We start from the raw sequence: 16,782 nt of genomic DNA, 5'->3' as shown, positions 1-16,782 counted from the left end.
ACACGTCCTCCGAGAGTTTTTCTTGTCTTCATATGAGGGTAGGTTGGATCAAATATAACGCTCGTTTGCGGTTTGTTTTTTTCGTAATCGTTTACAAGTTGGCTTGACTGGAGTGGAAAAGTGTTGAATGCGGCGTAAAGCAATACGGATTCAAAAGAAGGCAAAAGATTGTCATTATAGTTGTTTGCATAAGTATAAGGATATAAGTACACATAGATTGCCACCGATAGACACGTCTGTGCACGCAGATTATGGCTAATGCGCAACGACCTCTGAAATATCCAGCGCATAATAGAAAAATGTAACTTCAACGCGCAACAATAGGGCACACTGAACGCGAGACAGTACAGTACAATAGTCGGTCCAACACACAAGAATTTGCCATTTTTCACCGAGTTTACTCATTTGTTGAACGCATGACAATAATCTTGTCATCGTTACGAATTTGTTTTGTTATACATCAGTTCATGTGTGAACAGTACCTTTAAACAGCAATATTTTGCAAAATCTATTTTCGAACAGTTGATTGAAGTATGCAACTACATTTACACTAGTGAGCCTAAACGTTTGATGGGTAGTATATCTGAACACAAGAGTCAAATGGTGAAGGAAACAGTAGACTCTTAGAGTAAATGAAACACATGATAGTAGACTCCAATGGTAAATATAACACATAACTGTAGACAGTAAACGTAAATGAAACACATGGCTGTAAACTCTGAAACAGTGACTGAAACAGTCAAAAAGGAAATGGTTTCCGTGTCTGGGGGAACTAAGTTGACCATTTCAGATGAACGTATATTAAAATATATCGAGCATCTCCAACAGGAGATACCAAGTCCTACTTTGGAGATACTAAGTCCTACGTAGGTGATAATAAGTCCTACGTAGGTGATAGTAAGTCCTACGTATAAGATACTAAGTCCTACGTAGGAGATAGATGTATTTAAGTTACTTGAAAACGAGACACCTAAATATTTGTAACTATTTACAGTGGCACTTTTGCTTCCTTTATAAAACCATTTATCCTTATTCGAAAGAAGAAGAAAGAAAGCTTGTACAGACCTGTAGATCGCTTTGAGTGTGCTGACAGCATTTTCCCATCTTGCCCGTTCTGTTTACGGCAAAACCAAAGTTTATTTCTTTTAACGTAATCAAACGCCTTTCTGAAATCAATGAAAGCGACATAAAACTTTTTTCCGTTTTTTCATAAAGTATTTTTCGACAATAGAATATAGAGTGAATATGTGAGTCAAGCGCCCAAAGTCAAGACAACGAACCAGAGAAGAGTTGCTCAGTTGCTGTTCAACACAAGCAAATGCGGTTTAGACAGCACTGGCCCGAGCAGCGAAAACGGGACCTACGAGGAGACAAATGCACACAGGCCGTCCTCCAGATAGGCCCTGAGAGTTCCGTGACAAAGCCCAAGGCCCTGACTGTGGATGAAAGTTACTTTTGTCGCAGACTCCACTGCCGACAGTGGAGCCATGATCCAGCCAAAAGCGAACCAATGATTAGAACAAGTAAACTGATATGTTTCATAATTAATTTATTAAACTAAAAGGTTTTGAGATTCTAATTTGCATAAACTTTGTAAGGGATATAAAATTCATGAATGTCAAACAGCTTACATATATAAATTACCTACTAAACACTTGTACATCACCCATGCACACAATTTAACCATATAATGATACCTATATTCCTAACAACAGCTTTATATACATATTATGCATTATAAAGAAATGCATACGTACATACAGACACACAAACACAGACCGACAGACACACACAGTTACACACACAGACGCGCGCGCGCACACACACACAAACATACCCCCACACACACATTGCACTCACCTGCTATCTGCACATTCCACTAGTAAGTAACTCACATACACGTAAATACAATTTTAGGTTAAATTTTAAAAAAAACAAAACGCTAAACTGTTTCGCGGGCATCGGCGCGACACTTGTAACTGAGCGCATAACAATAACAAAAACAAAATTGACATGGCCGCGTCATCACCCATTTGTCCACTATAAGAATGAGTGTTGGAGGTCGTCCCACTTGTCCGGCCATGTAAACCGATGTAATCCAGATTAAATGTTGTGCTTGGGTTGCTAGCCCGTTATAGTCAGTTTCAGTGAGCTCAGTTTAGTTGTCAGTCAACTGATAAGGTGATATGTTTTTTTTCCCTTAAGGTGGGATGTGAGCAAGTAATGGGTTTGCTTTATGTCATTGCAGTTATGGCAAGTGCACCAAGTTCCAGCTTTTCGTTCCTAACCTACAATTCATTAACACGTGCTAAACTTCCCAGGCTGTATATCTGAGAGAAACAAAAATAAAACTGTGTTCCTCGCTCATCACATTTTTTTATGAAATATGTTAAAAAAGGTCCTACCGCTCTCGTCACTTTTGAACAAAAGATGTGCCCGAGAAACGTTCAATGTTTTGTGCAGCCTTAGTTGTGAAGGTCTGATGAGGTAACGGCTCTCTTTCGTTCATGCTTGTTGACCGGAACATACACCCATCAGCAAATGGCAAGGAACGTTTTTCAAGAACGTTACAAAGTTCTATCTTGCAAACCAATATTATGGTGATTTGAGAAGGGAGAATCCATGATTGTTTTTTTTCCAGTTGGCAGTGTAGAAATAGAAACCCCAAACCTCAACGTCGTTTAATACAAAAAGTTCAAGCGATACTAAGCCCTCAAATGTTATCACGAGTCCCTACGTACATAGCCTGGCCGTATATTAGGAAGACAAATACATGTCACAAAACACGTAAAATCAACCCCCAGATTTGTTGAGCGTGTGTTCGTTTATTTCAACAGCTCTGTAAACGTCAAATCTGGCAGCCAAATGATAGTACATTTCAAACGTTGATCACATGGCCCCTTATGAAATGTTCATTTCCTAGCGTAAGTAAATTTCGTGATATACTATAGAAACGTAGTCTGCACACACGAACGCGCGCGCGCGTACACACACACACATGCACACACACATACCTACTCATGCACACACACCTATGGCATCTGAAGAAATGACGTGTTTTTACAGTGCTAGACACCAAATTGGCATCAAAAACTACTCTCGAAAAATCAATGCAGAACATACCATATGTACAAAACAATGCCTGAAATGTGCCTACATGTGCCAAATGGCACGTACGCTGCTGGGTCCAGATTTGATTAATTACAGACTGCCACCAACTAGGCGAAATATTGCTGAGCGTGGCATTAAAACCATGGACAAATACGCATGCATTATACAACATAACACGTGCATACTGCATGTCATTTCCGGTATGACCTACGTGGTGGCCATGTGTAAGGTTGATAGGAACTGCATGAACGAGGCTTATATATGTCTCACTATATCTGGGATCATTGATGCGAAATTCAGTTTCAAAAGCATTGTACTTGGCGTACTGTAAAACACATAAACATTGCTGTCTTGGGCTTATAATGTAAGTAAACGCTTTCAACTGATTACCAGTATATCTTTATTGTTAAAGATGGAGAGTTTCAATAATCAGAACGGCACCACTGTAGTATCAAAAGTCCCAAACTCCGTGATTATAGATGTTTCAAAACTGTATTATTTCTTTAACAATATACTTGACCTTTAAGAGTGAGTGAGTGAGTGAGTGAGTTCAGCAATATTCCACCTATATGGTGGTGGTGTGTATTATCTTCGATGGAAAGTGATATCTGTTCATCTGTGCAAGGGTTCAAATCGCCACATGGTAACAATGTGTCAAGTCCATTTCTGGTGTGCCCCTCTGCGGCACTGATTGTACATTGCTGAACGCGGCGTAAAACTAAACTCACTCACTCATCTATACATGTAATGGGCTGGACGCCAGTGGTATGAAGTAAACCATTGATCGATTGATCACCAACACCATTAACGTTGCTCAATTAGAACAGAATTGCTCTTACTTTATATAAGCTCTGTACTGGAAACGAAATACTACTACACTGCAAACTGCAAAGCAAGAAAGCGAATATTACAATGTTGGAACAGTTACAAAAACAAAATCCGCTTGTTTGACAGACATGGGTTAGATTATATACAGAATCTGATGACACTCCGTCGATATTCTGCCTACGTATGTAAAATAATGAAGAATTATGGCATAACATATTTTCACTTCATATCTCTTATTTTCTCGTATGATCTCGCCACTTGGAGGACTGTTGTCTCGTCAAAGTGGCGTCCAACTATCTGCATGCCCACAGGAAGTCCTTCACTGAAGCCGGCGTTGATGGAGAGAGCTGGATGTCCGGTGCTATTGAAGGGAGCAACGTTCTTCTCCACACGCTGTGCAGCTTTTAGTATATCTGGAACAGGGCGAAGTGATGAGTAGGGTCTCGCTTCATTTCGTATACATACATATACTGGGTTTTTAAAATAATTTCAAAAGGTGTAAGATGCTAATACTGTACGTTAAATATATTGCTCCTTTTTAAAGCGACAAATTTTCACATATGTAAAACAGCACCACTGGAAATATTTGACCTGGACATATTTGAGTTTAGGACCATACAAACCAGAGACTGATATAATGAGCAATGTTCAAAGCTAACAGGCGACTGGGTTTGATCCCCACACGGGAACACCGACATCCCACTGGATGTCTACCTTTGTGATGTTGCTTATTGCTCAAAGGAATGCAAACTATAGTCCACTCGCTCACTTACTCTCACTCACTCACTCAGTCTACAAATGAAATCATCTATCATTTCTCCTTTAAATTAGTCAGCGAAGAAAGTTGCACCGTTTGAGGAACTCACCTGAGAGTCTGGCTTTGGCAAGCGGCAACTTGGACGCCTTGCAAGACATGGTTGGCATCACGAGGACGTCGTACTGCTCCAGAACCTGGTCATATGCCTTGGTGAGGACCATGGTCATGTTCTGCCCCATGGCATAGAACTTGTTCTGATAGTGTCTATCAAGGTACTCGGCAGTGAGACACATCATCTTCACGTCACCTGATAGGTCCTGGGGGCGGGTTTGGAGACCCCGGCAGGTCGCCTCTCGTAGAGATAGGGGGTAGAAACCCTTCCAGAACATGCCCGTACCTGGATCATATAGTTACCTAGTTAACCTGGTCACTTTAATGATAGGGTTTCCTGCATCATATGGTTACCCGGATCATATGGTTAACTGCATGGAATGGTTACCTGGATCATATAGTTACCTAGTTAACCTGGTCACTTTAATGATAGGGTTTCCTGCATCATATGGTTACCCGGATCATATGGTTAACTGCATGGAATGGTTACCTGGATCATATAGTTACCTGGATGGTATGGCCACCTGGATAATACCCTTACTTAGATACAATGGTTACCTGGATAATAAATGTGGTTCCCTGGATCATATGATTACGTGCATAATGTGATTACTTTGATCATGGGGCTATCTGGATGATCTGATGAGTAAAAGTAGTCAAAACCACTAGAAACAAACATTGTCACTAAGATGACATAATCCCCCCAAATCATCAAATTGGAAAAAAAACGTAATGAAAATGAAGGTAGTAGTTTAAGACGATGTTAAATGCGCCTTCCCAAGATGAAGCTTGGTGATGAATAAGAAAATCCAGTGACCAGTTCTTGAGATATCGTGTTGACGAGTTTAACATGCAGGCGAACATGATGAAATCATCAAAGTGTCTCTATGACATTTAACTGAAGGAAATTAACTGAAGGTCACCAAAATCGACTGGGCTCTGCAGCTTCCCGGGAATAAGCTTTCTGTTGAATATGAAGAAAAATTTTGGAATGGTACTTCAGATATCTCGCTGACAAGGGTAAAAGGTTAAAGTCCTCTTGTGACCTTAGCTTGAAATGAAGGCAAAGGTCACCAATCCTGACTGAGATCTGTCTTTTACTATGATGAACCTAGGTACCAAATATGAAAAGAATCCAGTGAATGGTTCTTAAAATATTCCATTTCGCTCGTACGTACGAACGGACGGACGAACGGACGGAGCCTAATAATATATCCTCAGCTGCGCGCTGAACGCGCGGCGGGGGATAACAAGCTGATATAGCAACCGTTGCTACAGCGGAGCAGAGTGGGCAGTGTTGTTTTCATGTTTGGTTTAGTCATATAACGTCAATGAATGAGTGAGTGAGTTTAGTTTAACGCTCAGCAATATTACAGCTATATGGCGTACCTGACCACCCGATCCCTTTAGTCGCCTCTTACGACAAGCATAGTCGCCTTTTATGGCAAGCATTGTTGGCTGATGACCTATTCTACCCCGGGTAGACCTTCACGGGTCCGTCTATCATGACGTTAGGCATATGAAATGTTTACGCATGCATCTTATTATATACAAACACGGTTGTGTAGAGAGGTGAGGGGTTACTTAAACACTTCGGGTTATAGACCTCTCGAGACGATCAAGAATTACCCATAGAGCAAACTTCTACTTCCATATAACCAGATGGTGTTGTATGCCTGTTGTTGTATAATGGTTGGTGTATAATTGTGGTTGTATAATTGTTATTATATAAACGGTAAAATTGTCTGGTTTTATGCAGTTACTGTATTCGTAGACAGTCCTCACCGTTTCCCTGGATCATAAACTTGTATTCTCCGTACATCATCGCAGGAGTCCGTATGATCGTTCCTACAGAAGGAAGGTATACGTTATACACGGTATGTACAGTTTCAGTGATATAGGCTGTATGTTAGTACAGTGGTGCCATTCTCATTCCAACCAATCAGTAGCTCCTCTCACAAAGCAACCTCTACTGAGGTTAACCTTAACTCCCAAGTCTAAGGTAACCTTAGAGCAGTGCTAAAGAATGGGAATTAATGTTAACCTCAGTAAAGGTTGCTTTGTGACAGGAGACCCTGTAAAGCTTTACTAGGGATATACTGGAGTTCAGTTGAATGTATTTTTATAATAAGCTACACTCTGATTTTATATGTGTTGTTACACCAACTACCATGCTTTTGAAACTGAATTTTACATTAATATTACCGGATATGGTGTATCAGGAACCTTGATGGCTTACTCAAACTTACACATGACAATTCCACATACGAATTGTTACATCTGTTTGTGTGTGTGTGTGTGTGGAGGGGGGGGGGGGGGAGGAGTGCGTGCGTGCTTGTGTGAATGTGTGTGTCATCCTATCTGAAACAGCAAACACCTTTTGAGGAACATGACTGATTCCCGAATCAAGTGGAAAGTGTAGATGTACAGTTCTTCAGCAACACAAAGGAACCGTACCCCAACATTTACTTGCGCCAGGATTCCTCGCTGGATTGTCTGGTCCAGACTCAATTATTTACAGACAGCCGCCATATAGCTGGAATATTGCTGAGCGTAGAGTAAGACTAAACTCATTCATTCACTTACGCTAGGAAATTAACGTTTCATCAGTTTTAAACAAAGTTTGAAATATACGTATAATTTGGCTGCCAGGTTTGACCATGTTTAAGGAAGTGCTGACGTGAAGGAGCACACACTCAACACTCAAGTATTTACATGTATTTCATAAGTGTGTAAATCTGGCCTTTATTTTCACATGTTTATTGACATTTGAACATATTAAGACGGTATTGTTTTATATTGTTTTGCTAATATATGGCTAGACTTTGTACGTTGGTACATGTGATAGACAGCGATCAAAGGCTTAGTAACATTGGGTTTGTATCTAAAGCGATATGACGTTACTGTAGAGGTCTGTTGGAATACATTTGGTTACTTTGGGGTTCTATCCTGTTGATTGGTAAAACATGGCCTCTCTCTTCTCGAACTACCCTAGTAGGTTTAACGTAACCCAGATTTGTTCGTGAACGTCTCACCATCCAGATGTATGGGCAGCGATACTTCCTCCACCTCCGCCCCTGCCTCCTTCAGTCTATCCACTTCTCTTCTCACTATCTCCACCACGTCTGGCTCCGCACACACATCAAAGCCTTCCTTCAACACCCCGATCTTCTTACCCGAGATGCCGGCATCAATCTGAATAACACAAATGAATAAGGAGGATCATTATAAAGTATATGACTTAAATATTGCCGATGGTACAATATATGTACACTCACTCAGTGACTCATCACACAGAGGATGGTATTGTAACATCCTGATGTATGGCATTGATGCGACTGCCTGTTGTCGAGGTAGGAATGGTGGAAATAGTTGTGGGGTATCGACGGTTCGCTACACATTCTTCGCGCCTGTTATGTTAACCACCAACATATGAAATTCTCGAAACACACGGTGTTTGCGTGAATATAGTTTCAGCACAGTGAGTCACAACACAACACAAACAAGAAGGGAAGTTGTTAAAATGTTCAACATGAATTTAATGTCAACACAGTCGCTACAAAATACAAAACACAAAACAGACAGGCCGTTGTTAAAATGTTCAACATGAATATAGTGTCGACACAGTCACAACAAAATACAAAACACAAAACAGGGAGGCAGTTGTTAAAATGTTCAACATGAATATAGTGTCGACACAGTCACAACAAAATACAAAACACAAAACAGACAGGCAGTTGTTAAAATGTTCAACACGAATATAGTGTCGACACAGTCACTATAAAACACAAAACAGGGAGGCAGTTGTTAAAATGTTCAACATGAATATAGTGTCGACACAGTCACTATAAAACACAAAACAGGGAGGCAGTTGTGAAAATGTTCAACATGAATAAAGTGTCAACACCGTCACTACTACCGTCTTTAGCATGTCAACTAATCCACATATGAATGAATGTATGTTGTGTTACACCGCAGACAGACGTAACGCAGCTTAACACTCAGAAACATCAACCGTTGCTATTCAGAGTGACTGAGTGAGTTTAGTTTTACGCCGCACTTAGCAATATTCCAGCTATATGGAGGCGGTCTGTAAATAATCGAGTCTGGACCAGACAATCCATTGACCATAACATAAGCATCGATCTGCGTAATTGGAAACCGATGACACGTGTCAACCAAGTCAGCAAGCCTGGCCACTCGATCCCGATAATCGCCTCTTACGACAAGCATAGGGGCCTGTTACCATTCTGAGCTATGAAGCACCTCAGTCAGCTCTTGTGTTCACCTTGGGACATTATTCCTTATGATTCTTTGATATCCTGTCTACCTCTTACCAGTTTTGAATACTCGGGAACAACTGTGTTTGGTCTTTGCCGAGGGTCTCTGCCGTCATCATATCCCGCAATAACCTGAACAATGAACACCGTTTTTGTAAAACTGTATGTCACGTTTACCTAGGCAGGTGACGATTCCTAGTTTTGTTCCCTGACCTAAGAGAATGCATTAAAAGCGGATCCAAGTCTAGACGACTGGGAAGTGTAGATGCCTTATATATATGTAGACAGACAGATAGATAGATAGATAGATAGATAGATAGATAGATAGATAGATAGATAGATAGATAGATAGATAGATAGATAGATAGATAAAAAGTGTTTTGTAAATCCGGATAAAATATAGATAATACTCATACAGATATTAATATATATATATGATATATATATAACTATCTATTGTATATCTTTATATGTTGCAAATATGACCGCCGTCATGATTCTTAACCTACCTCTAGCAACAGAGCGCAGTCGGCTACAGTTTTCGTCATGGGACCGAGGTGATCCAGAGTTGTCTCCATTGGCATAGCTCCGGTATAAGGGACCAGACCAAATGTGGGCTTTAATCCCACAATGCCACACCAGCTGGATGGCATCCGGATGGACCCTCCTTGGTCTCCGCCAAGCGCCATGTCGACCTCACCTGATGCAACCTGCAAAATATCAAATCACTTATGACGGCGGCCAAGTGGAAGGTGTTGTCAGAGAAGACACTGGTTCCACACTTACCAGAGCCCCGCAGCCAGAGCTGGACCCCCCGGTAGACCTAGTCTCGTCAAGTGGGTTCCTCACAGGTCCAGCGTCACAGGTGAAACTTGATGCACTCCCACAAAGGTGTTCGCAGTTGGCTTTTCCGGCAATGGTTGCACCTATGTACGTAACAGAGACTTCTCGGTTACTTAGTCACATGCACATAACGAGTGACAGAGTATAGTTTGACGCCGCTTTCAGCAACATTCCGACAATATCACGGCTGGGGACACCAGAAATCGGATTCACACGTTGTGGTCATTTGAACCCGGGTATTAGGCGTGACAAGCGAACACTATAACCACTTGGTTACCCAACAGCACCCACGGGCACATAAGATACGCCATGTGACACAACTGAACTTGTGTTCCGCGTTTCATATTGTCTTATAAACTTCTGTTGTCTGAAAACCCTTCAAAAGTAACCCTAGCGCTGTAGGAGCAATGAGTAGCCTAGAGGTTAGAGCGTTCATTACGTCACGCTGAAGGTGTGAAACCCATTTTTGTTGTCCCCGCCGTGATATATTGCTGTAATATTGTTAAAAGCGGAATAAAATCATACTTAGTCACTCTACATCTAAAGTCTAACCAGTGTCAGATTCTTCTCAGACACGCACTTCGGATAAGGAATTCTGTCATATATCTGAATGAGTCTCGAAGCTCTGTCATATAGTTACACAAGGTATTACTGACCTCAAAATCATAATATATAATTACATTTTGTCTTCTTGGAATCCTGCATTGGTGTTTGACTTTAGTGTCAGAATCCTCAGAATTTTGGTCAATAATTATTCATTGCTATCAATATTCATAGAAGGTTTTCGGTTTCATCACTGGCACTCTGGAGAATAAGTGGTATTCCTGACACTCTGGACAGTAAGCAGTTTTCGTAAAACCAGTATCTAATTACCTGCATCTAGGATTCTGGTGACGGCAGTAGCGTCGAACTCGGGAGTGTATCCTTCCAGGATTTTACTTCCGTTCATCATCGGAACCCCGGCCACGGCAATGTTGTCCTTGATGGCGAATGTTTTACCTGCTAATTTCCCCGTGTCGGCGCCTTTGATGTCACAACGCCAGTACCTGAAACATTGTCACTGTTGGTGATAGTCTCTACTCCTACTGTGTGTCAGAATGTTGACAGAATGTTGTTAATAAACTGTAGTAAATGACCATTTCAGATATTTACCCCAAAATGAATTCATTCAGTTAAAAAACGAATTATACTCCCGACTGTTTAACAAGAAGAATCTGACTGTCACAAACGTACTTTTGTTAACAATATCGAAACAAACAGTAAACTGACATCTCTAAACATAAAGTGAATGAATTTAGCAGAACTATATCACATTCCAGCTCCGTTCCCTCTCACTCAGTTATGACTCTGCTACCCTCCAGAATACAAATTTGTTGAACCTAGGACCCTAAAGGTACGCTAGATCAAACAACTCTTTAACACTACTAAGATGTGAAATAGTCACCAGGCGTTGTATGGATTGTTCTGGTCTGGCTTCCATCCCGGGGTCCGGGGGTACTTCACCGGAAGTGACGGTTGCTTCAGCTGTGAAAGTCTCTGGAGCGCAGCTGCAACTTCCTGGAATTCCTCTACAACAATGCGACATAGATCCGTGACAGCAATGACAATTTTTGTCTTTACTAAAGAGACACATTTTAGCATGAATAAATGTACATTCCTAACGCATTAACCATCTGTGTCTGTTTTTCTGAGAGTCATTGTACTAAATTACAGTAAAATGTGTGAGTCTAGTTTTACGCCGCTTTTAGCAATCTTCAGTATCACGGCGGGGTCACCAGAAATGAAAGCTACCGTAAATGTGATAATACGCATGGAGGAAATAGTCCAATATTTTCAGTAAAACGATCCTGTCTTATCTGCTCAACAGCTAGCTTGATCGTACGTTGCCGTTTCAAACAGTGAGTGATTGAAACCGAGTCTGTACACTACACTTATTGATCTTGCCGTTATGATACCTGTTTGCAATCTCTCTCTTTTGATCTTTCCTTTTTAACACTAATGACACCTGTAATTTCACACAATGATTTTACCTGCATCACTGACAGAACAACCTGTAATTTCCCTCTGTGGTTTTCACTGCAATTACCCATGTCTAATTTACTTTTACCCAACTGCTGTACACACTTACCTGTAACTACCCACGTCTATTTTACCTTCACCCAACTGCTGTACACACTTACCTGTAACTACCCACGTCTACTTTACCTTTATCCAGCTGCTGTACACAATTACCTGTAACTACCCACGTCTGTTTTACTTTTATCCAGCTGGGTACACACTTACCTGTAACTACCCACGTCTATTTACTTTTACTCAACTGCTGTACACACTTACCTGGAACTACCCACGTCTATTTTACCTTCACCCAACTGCTGTACACACTTACCTGTAACTACCCACGTCTATTTTACTTTTACCCAACTGCTGTACACACTTACCTGTAACTACCCACGTCTATTTTACTTTTATCCAGCTGCTGTACACAATTACCTGTAACTACCCACGTCTATTTTACCTTCACTCAACTACTGTACACAATTACCTGTAACTACCCACGTCTATTTTACCTTTATCCAACTGCTGTACACACTTACCTGTAACTACCCACGTCTATTTTACTTTTACCCAACTGCTGTACACACTTACCTGTAACTACCCACGTCTATTTTACCTTTATCCAGCTGCTGTACACACTTACCTGTAACTACCCACGTCTATTTTACTTTTACCCAACTGCTGTACACACTTACCTGTAACTACCCACGTCTATTTTACTTTTATCCAACTGCTGTACACACTTACCTGTAACTACCCACGTCTATTTTACCTTTATCCAGCTGCTGTACACACTTACCTGGAACTACCCACGTCTACGTATACCCACGTGCTTTTATGCAGCTTCGTGCATTTATTCAGCTTCTGAATACACCTAATTACTCACGTCTATTTTTACCTTTATTCAGGTGGAGAGTACACCGTCCTCTCATTACTGCTTTATATCGTATCTTTACCCAGGTGTTGAATACACCTTCCTGTAACTGTCCACGTCTGTACTTTCACATTAATTTCACCCACCTCTCACAGCCTGAAGATCTTCGTCGGTGCATTGTAGCCTCATCTCCTCGGACAGCCTGGTCAGCTCGGCCAGTGACGGACACGCCACGACCGGAGACTGGTAGAGACCTTTGGTCATAAATAACTTCAGCCTTTGAATTATAATATCCCACAAAGGGAATAGTATACATGGTTTTCATGCGTCTAATCAACAATGAAAGCTGTGTTTCTTTGTTTGTTGTTTAACGCCGCACTTAGGAATATCTCAGCTATATAGCAGCTGTGTGTAAATCATCTAGTCTGGACCAGATCATCCAGTGCACATCATGAACATATTTCTAAGCAATTGAAATACGGTGACACGAGTCCCTATTTATGGAACACCCTATGCACCCAATTCATGTCCAAATCAAAGAGAGAGGGAGAGAGACGGAGGGAGAGAGAGGGAGAGGGGGGGAGGGGTCGCGGAGAGAGGGAGGCAGTGGCAGTTCATGACCTCCATGTTTGAGTAGTGATGTTTCCATGTTGACAGTATCTAATGGGGTTTGTAACCGATCAATTTCAATTACGTTCAGTCAGTTATGTTTTGTAGAGATATATACTCGGGGTAGGGACAAGTTGCTGTCACCTCATTTCTCTGTATCCGGATCATGAGAACGGATTAAAAGGAATGTTTAGCTGCACAAGCCTTACTTAATGTTTATCTTCTACTTTGCATTCATTTGCCAAACTTCTTGCAAAATTACATCTCGGGAAAATGTTTTCGCGAAAGCCACTAAATCCACTTTGCATGCATTCTTCTTATTCATGCAGGGCAATGACGAAGCAATTCTCTAATCATACAGCCACCTATATTCAGGCCGAGCACACTGCACATCGCTATGTAAGCGCGATACATACATCCCTAACAGGCATTTCTGTTTTTCTTATTACACGACACGAGTCCTCTAATTAACATTCACAAGCAATGCACTTAATAAAGGCTATGTTAGTCATGAGATACACTTGTCCGAACTGAACAATCACACTGATGCATACCTTCCGCCATAGTGAAGTCCCTCTGTCCTGTAATGTGAAGGCCGGTAACCCTTATTCGGCGAATACGATACGACGCACAGGTCAAGGTTACAGAGTGAGATAGTATAGTATAGTATTACTCAACATAGTTAATATAGTCGATAGTGTCTTGACATAGTCGCATCCGACGATAAAATAAATATCTTACATTTGTGGATTGTTGGCTATACTTATTTGCTTGTTATTGTTATTTGCCGCAATAATTATATGGTCCAGCTATATGACGCCAGTCTGTAAATAATCGAGGTCTGCACCAGGCAATCTAGTCATCAACATCATGAGCATCAAACTACGTGTGTAGACATAAGGAGACGTTCAGTACCTGGTGACACAATTCTTCGCCATTCCTCCTGCAACGAGTTGGCATGTTCTGAAAGTATCCGATGTTGATCAAGTTCGTCCCATAGATGCTTAATTGGGTTCAGATGAGGCGATTTGGAAGGCCAGGAAAGGACATCAATAGACGTATGCACAGGTGAGATAGGCACCTGTTAGTACAGTAACGAGTTGGCATGTTCTGAAAGTATCCGATGTTGATCAAGTTCGTCCCATAGATGCTTAATTGGGTTCAGATGAGGCGATTTGGAAGGCCAGGAAAGGACATCAATAGACGTATGCACAGGTGAGATAGGCACCTGTTAGTACAGTAACGAGTTGGCATGTTCTGAAAGTATCCGATGTTGATCAAGTTCGTCCCATAGATGCTTAATTGGGTTCAGATGAGGCGATTTGGAAGGCCAGGAAAGGACATCAATAGACGTATGCACAGGTGAGATAGGCACCTGTTACAGGAGCTGTGTGGTGTCGTTGAAATAGCTCCCTCTGGCGGTTAAAAAGTGAAGTCGCAGGATTTGGTCGATGTAGCGATTTGCTGCAATAGGACTGGTCTGAACCACCACCAGCTCTGACCTACTCGTGTAGGATATCTCCTCCCACACCATGGCGCTTGCATCAGCCAATTACGAACAAGCACCACCTGTCGAACGCAGGTCAGCGCAAAATGTTCGGTAGACACGTTGTCTCCAAATCCCGTCGTTGCAGGAGGTACGCGATTCAGCGCTGAACCAAACGCGTGACCAGTTCATCAGGTCCTCATGGTGTCTGTACCCTATTGTACCACTGGACATATCATTGTCGATGTCGTGTCAGGACGGGACCAACGTCTGGACGATATTCTCGAATTCCTACTTATACCTAACACGATTTGGTTGGAAATTCTTCGAAGAACTTGGTCATGTCATGCAGTGTCCGTTGCTGTACCGAATCAGTCACGTAGATGAAACACCCGGATGAATCGGTCGTGACCAGGAGTGGTCACTCTTGGTCTTCCACTTCTGTGGCGATCTTGTGCCGAAAAGAAGCGGGTATATCGATGCCATACTAGCAATATGGTGCTGCGGTGCATGCTGAAGCGTCTTGCACCGGCAGAGTGGGACCATTTTGCTTCCAAACATCCAATGACATGTAAAACAGTTCAAGACAAAATTACATGTGGGTTGCTGAAGATCAGTTCTAACCCGGATCTTCGCGGGTAGATTTCCGCTGAAACACAGATTGAGCATATATTTTGTGAACAAGGCGTCAGACTTCGGATCAGAAGTTCCCAGAACGGGACTAGGAAGTCCAGTTTTATGGCCGCCACCTTTGTAATATGCTGAGATACACACATATACTGATAAAAAAAAGTTATGCGTCACCCAGTACATTATAGGTTCTCTGGAGGAAATCTTGCAGAAAAAACAACTATTCACAATTTGATTCAATAATTTTAGTTTAAAAACAAAACCACTGGGGAATGTATATTTTACTATTAACAGGATGTATGCGCCTTTGGAAACGAGCATCCTGTTTTTCTCAAAAGTGAAAACAAGATAAGATTCTTATGTGGTCTCATGATTGTCAGTTTTGACGACTGAAACTTAAGTTCAATAGTGTTGTATAAGCGGAATAGGAATATTAGTTATTTTGCTTTAAAAAGTGCCATCATATCTTTACCAATAGTTCTTGTAATTGTGAGTACAAATGACTATGATCTCCCTAAATCAGTTACCAAATGAACCTTCTCTAAATATGGATTGCTCCTCCCAGTTACTTTAGTCAAGCATTTCCCCAGCTTCACATCATGTATTTTGAAATAGGCTGGCACTTAACTTTTATCCTCGGTATATTTGAGCAAATAAAGCATCAGCACCCTGCCATGCAGCTTCTGTTGATAGAAGTAATGATATGGTTCCTGTGTAGGGTCATCATCTACCTTGGTGTTGATGTGCGTGGTCTTCCTTACACTGGACCATGCTTGCCATAAAAGGTGACTAGTTTGTCGTAAGAGGCGACTAACGGGATTGGGTGGTCAGGCTGGCTTGGTTGACACGTCATCGGTTCCCAATTGTGCAGATCGATGCTCATGTTGTTGATCACTGGATTGTTTGGTCGAGACTCGATTATTTACAGACTGTCACCATATAGCTGGAATATTGCTGAGTGCGGCGTAGAACTAAACTCACTCACTCACTCCTTACACTGGAACCATACAAAGTACAACACTGCCACCGTATACCAATGGTTACAATACTATCACTCGATACGACCTAGCTTAACAGTGTCAAGCAAGTTGTCGTTGCATCAGTGCCCTTTACAGGAATTACAGATAACTGACCTCATTTATATAATGTATCGGACTGGTTTATCACATTTCAGCAATAACGCGGCGGGGGAATGTCC

The 16,782-nt window shown here is 41.6% G+C and overlaps 1 protein-coding gene across 1 annotated transcript; it reads right to left on the bottom strand.

Annotated features, from left to right (window-relative positions):
- Positions 1 to 3,494: 3,494 nt before the first annotated feature.
- On the bottom strand, positions 3,495 to 14,092 carry LOC137296162 (amidase-like). Its single transcript, XM_067827864.1, has 11 exons — positions 14,023 to 14,092; positions 13,006 to 13,113; positions 11,375 to 11,498; positions 10,804 to 10,976; positions 9,874 to 10,013; positions 9,597 to 9,797; positions 9,145 to 9,219; positions 7,843 to 8,002; positions 6,593 to 6,655; positions 4,806 to 5,093; positions 3,495 to 4,352 (listed from the first exon to the last, which is right to left on the bottom strand). The coding sequence occupies exons 1-11, from the start codon at positions 14,030 to 14,032 to the stop codon at positions 4,159 to 4,161; spliced, it is 1,536 nt and encodes a 511-aa protein (XP_067683965.1). The 5' UTR covers positions 14,033 to 14,092; the 3' UTR covers positions 3,495 to 4,158.
- Positions 14,093 to 16,782: the final 2,690 nt, after the last annotated feature.

The sequence above is a fragment of the Haliotis asinina genome, chromosome 9 (assembly GCF_037392515.1).
Source record: "Haliotis asinina isolate JCU_RB_2024 chromosome 9, JCU_Hal_asi_v2, whole genome shotgun sequence".
In the NCBI taxonomy this organism is placed as follows: Eukaryota; Metazoa; Mollusca; class Gastropoda; order Lepetellida; family Haliotidae; genus Haliotis; species Haliotis asinina.
This window is presented reverse-complemented; position numbering and strand designations above follow the sequence as displayed.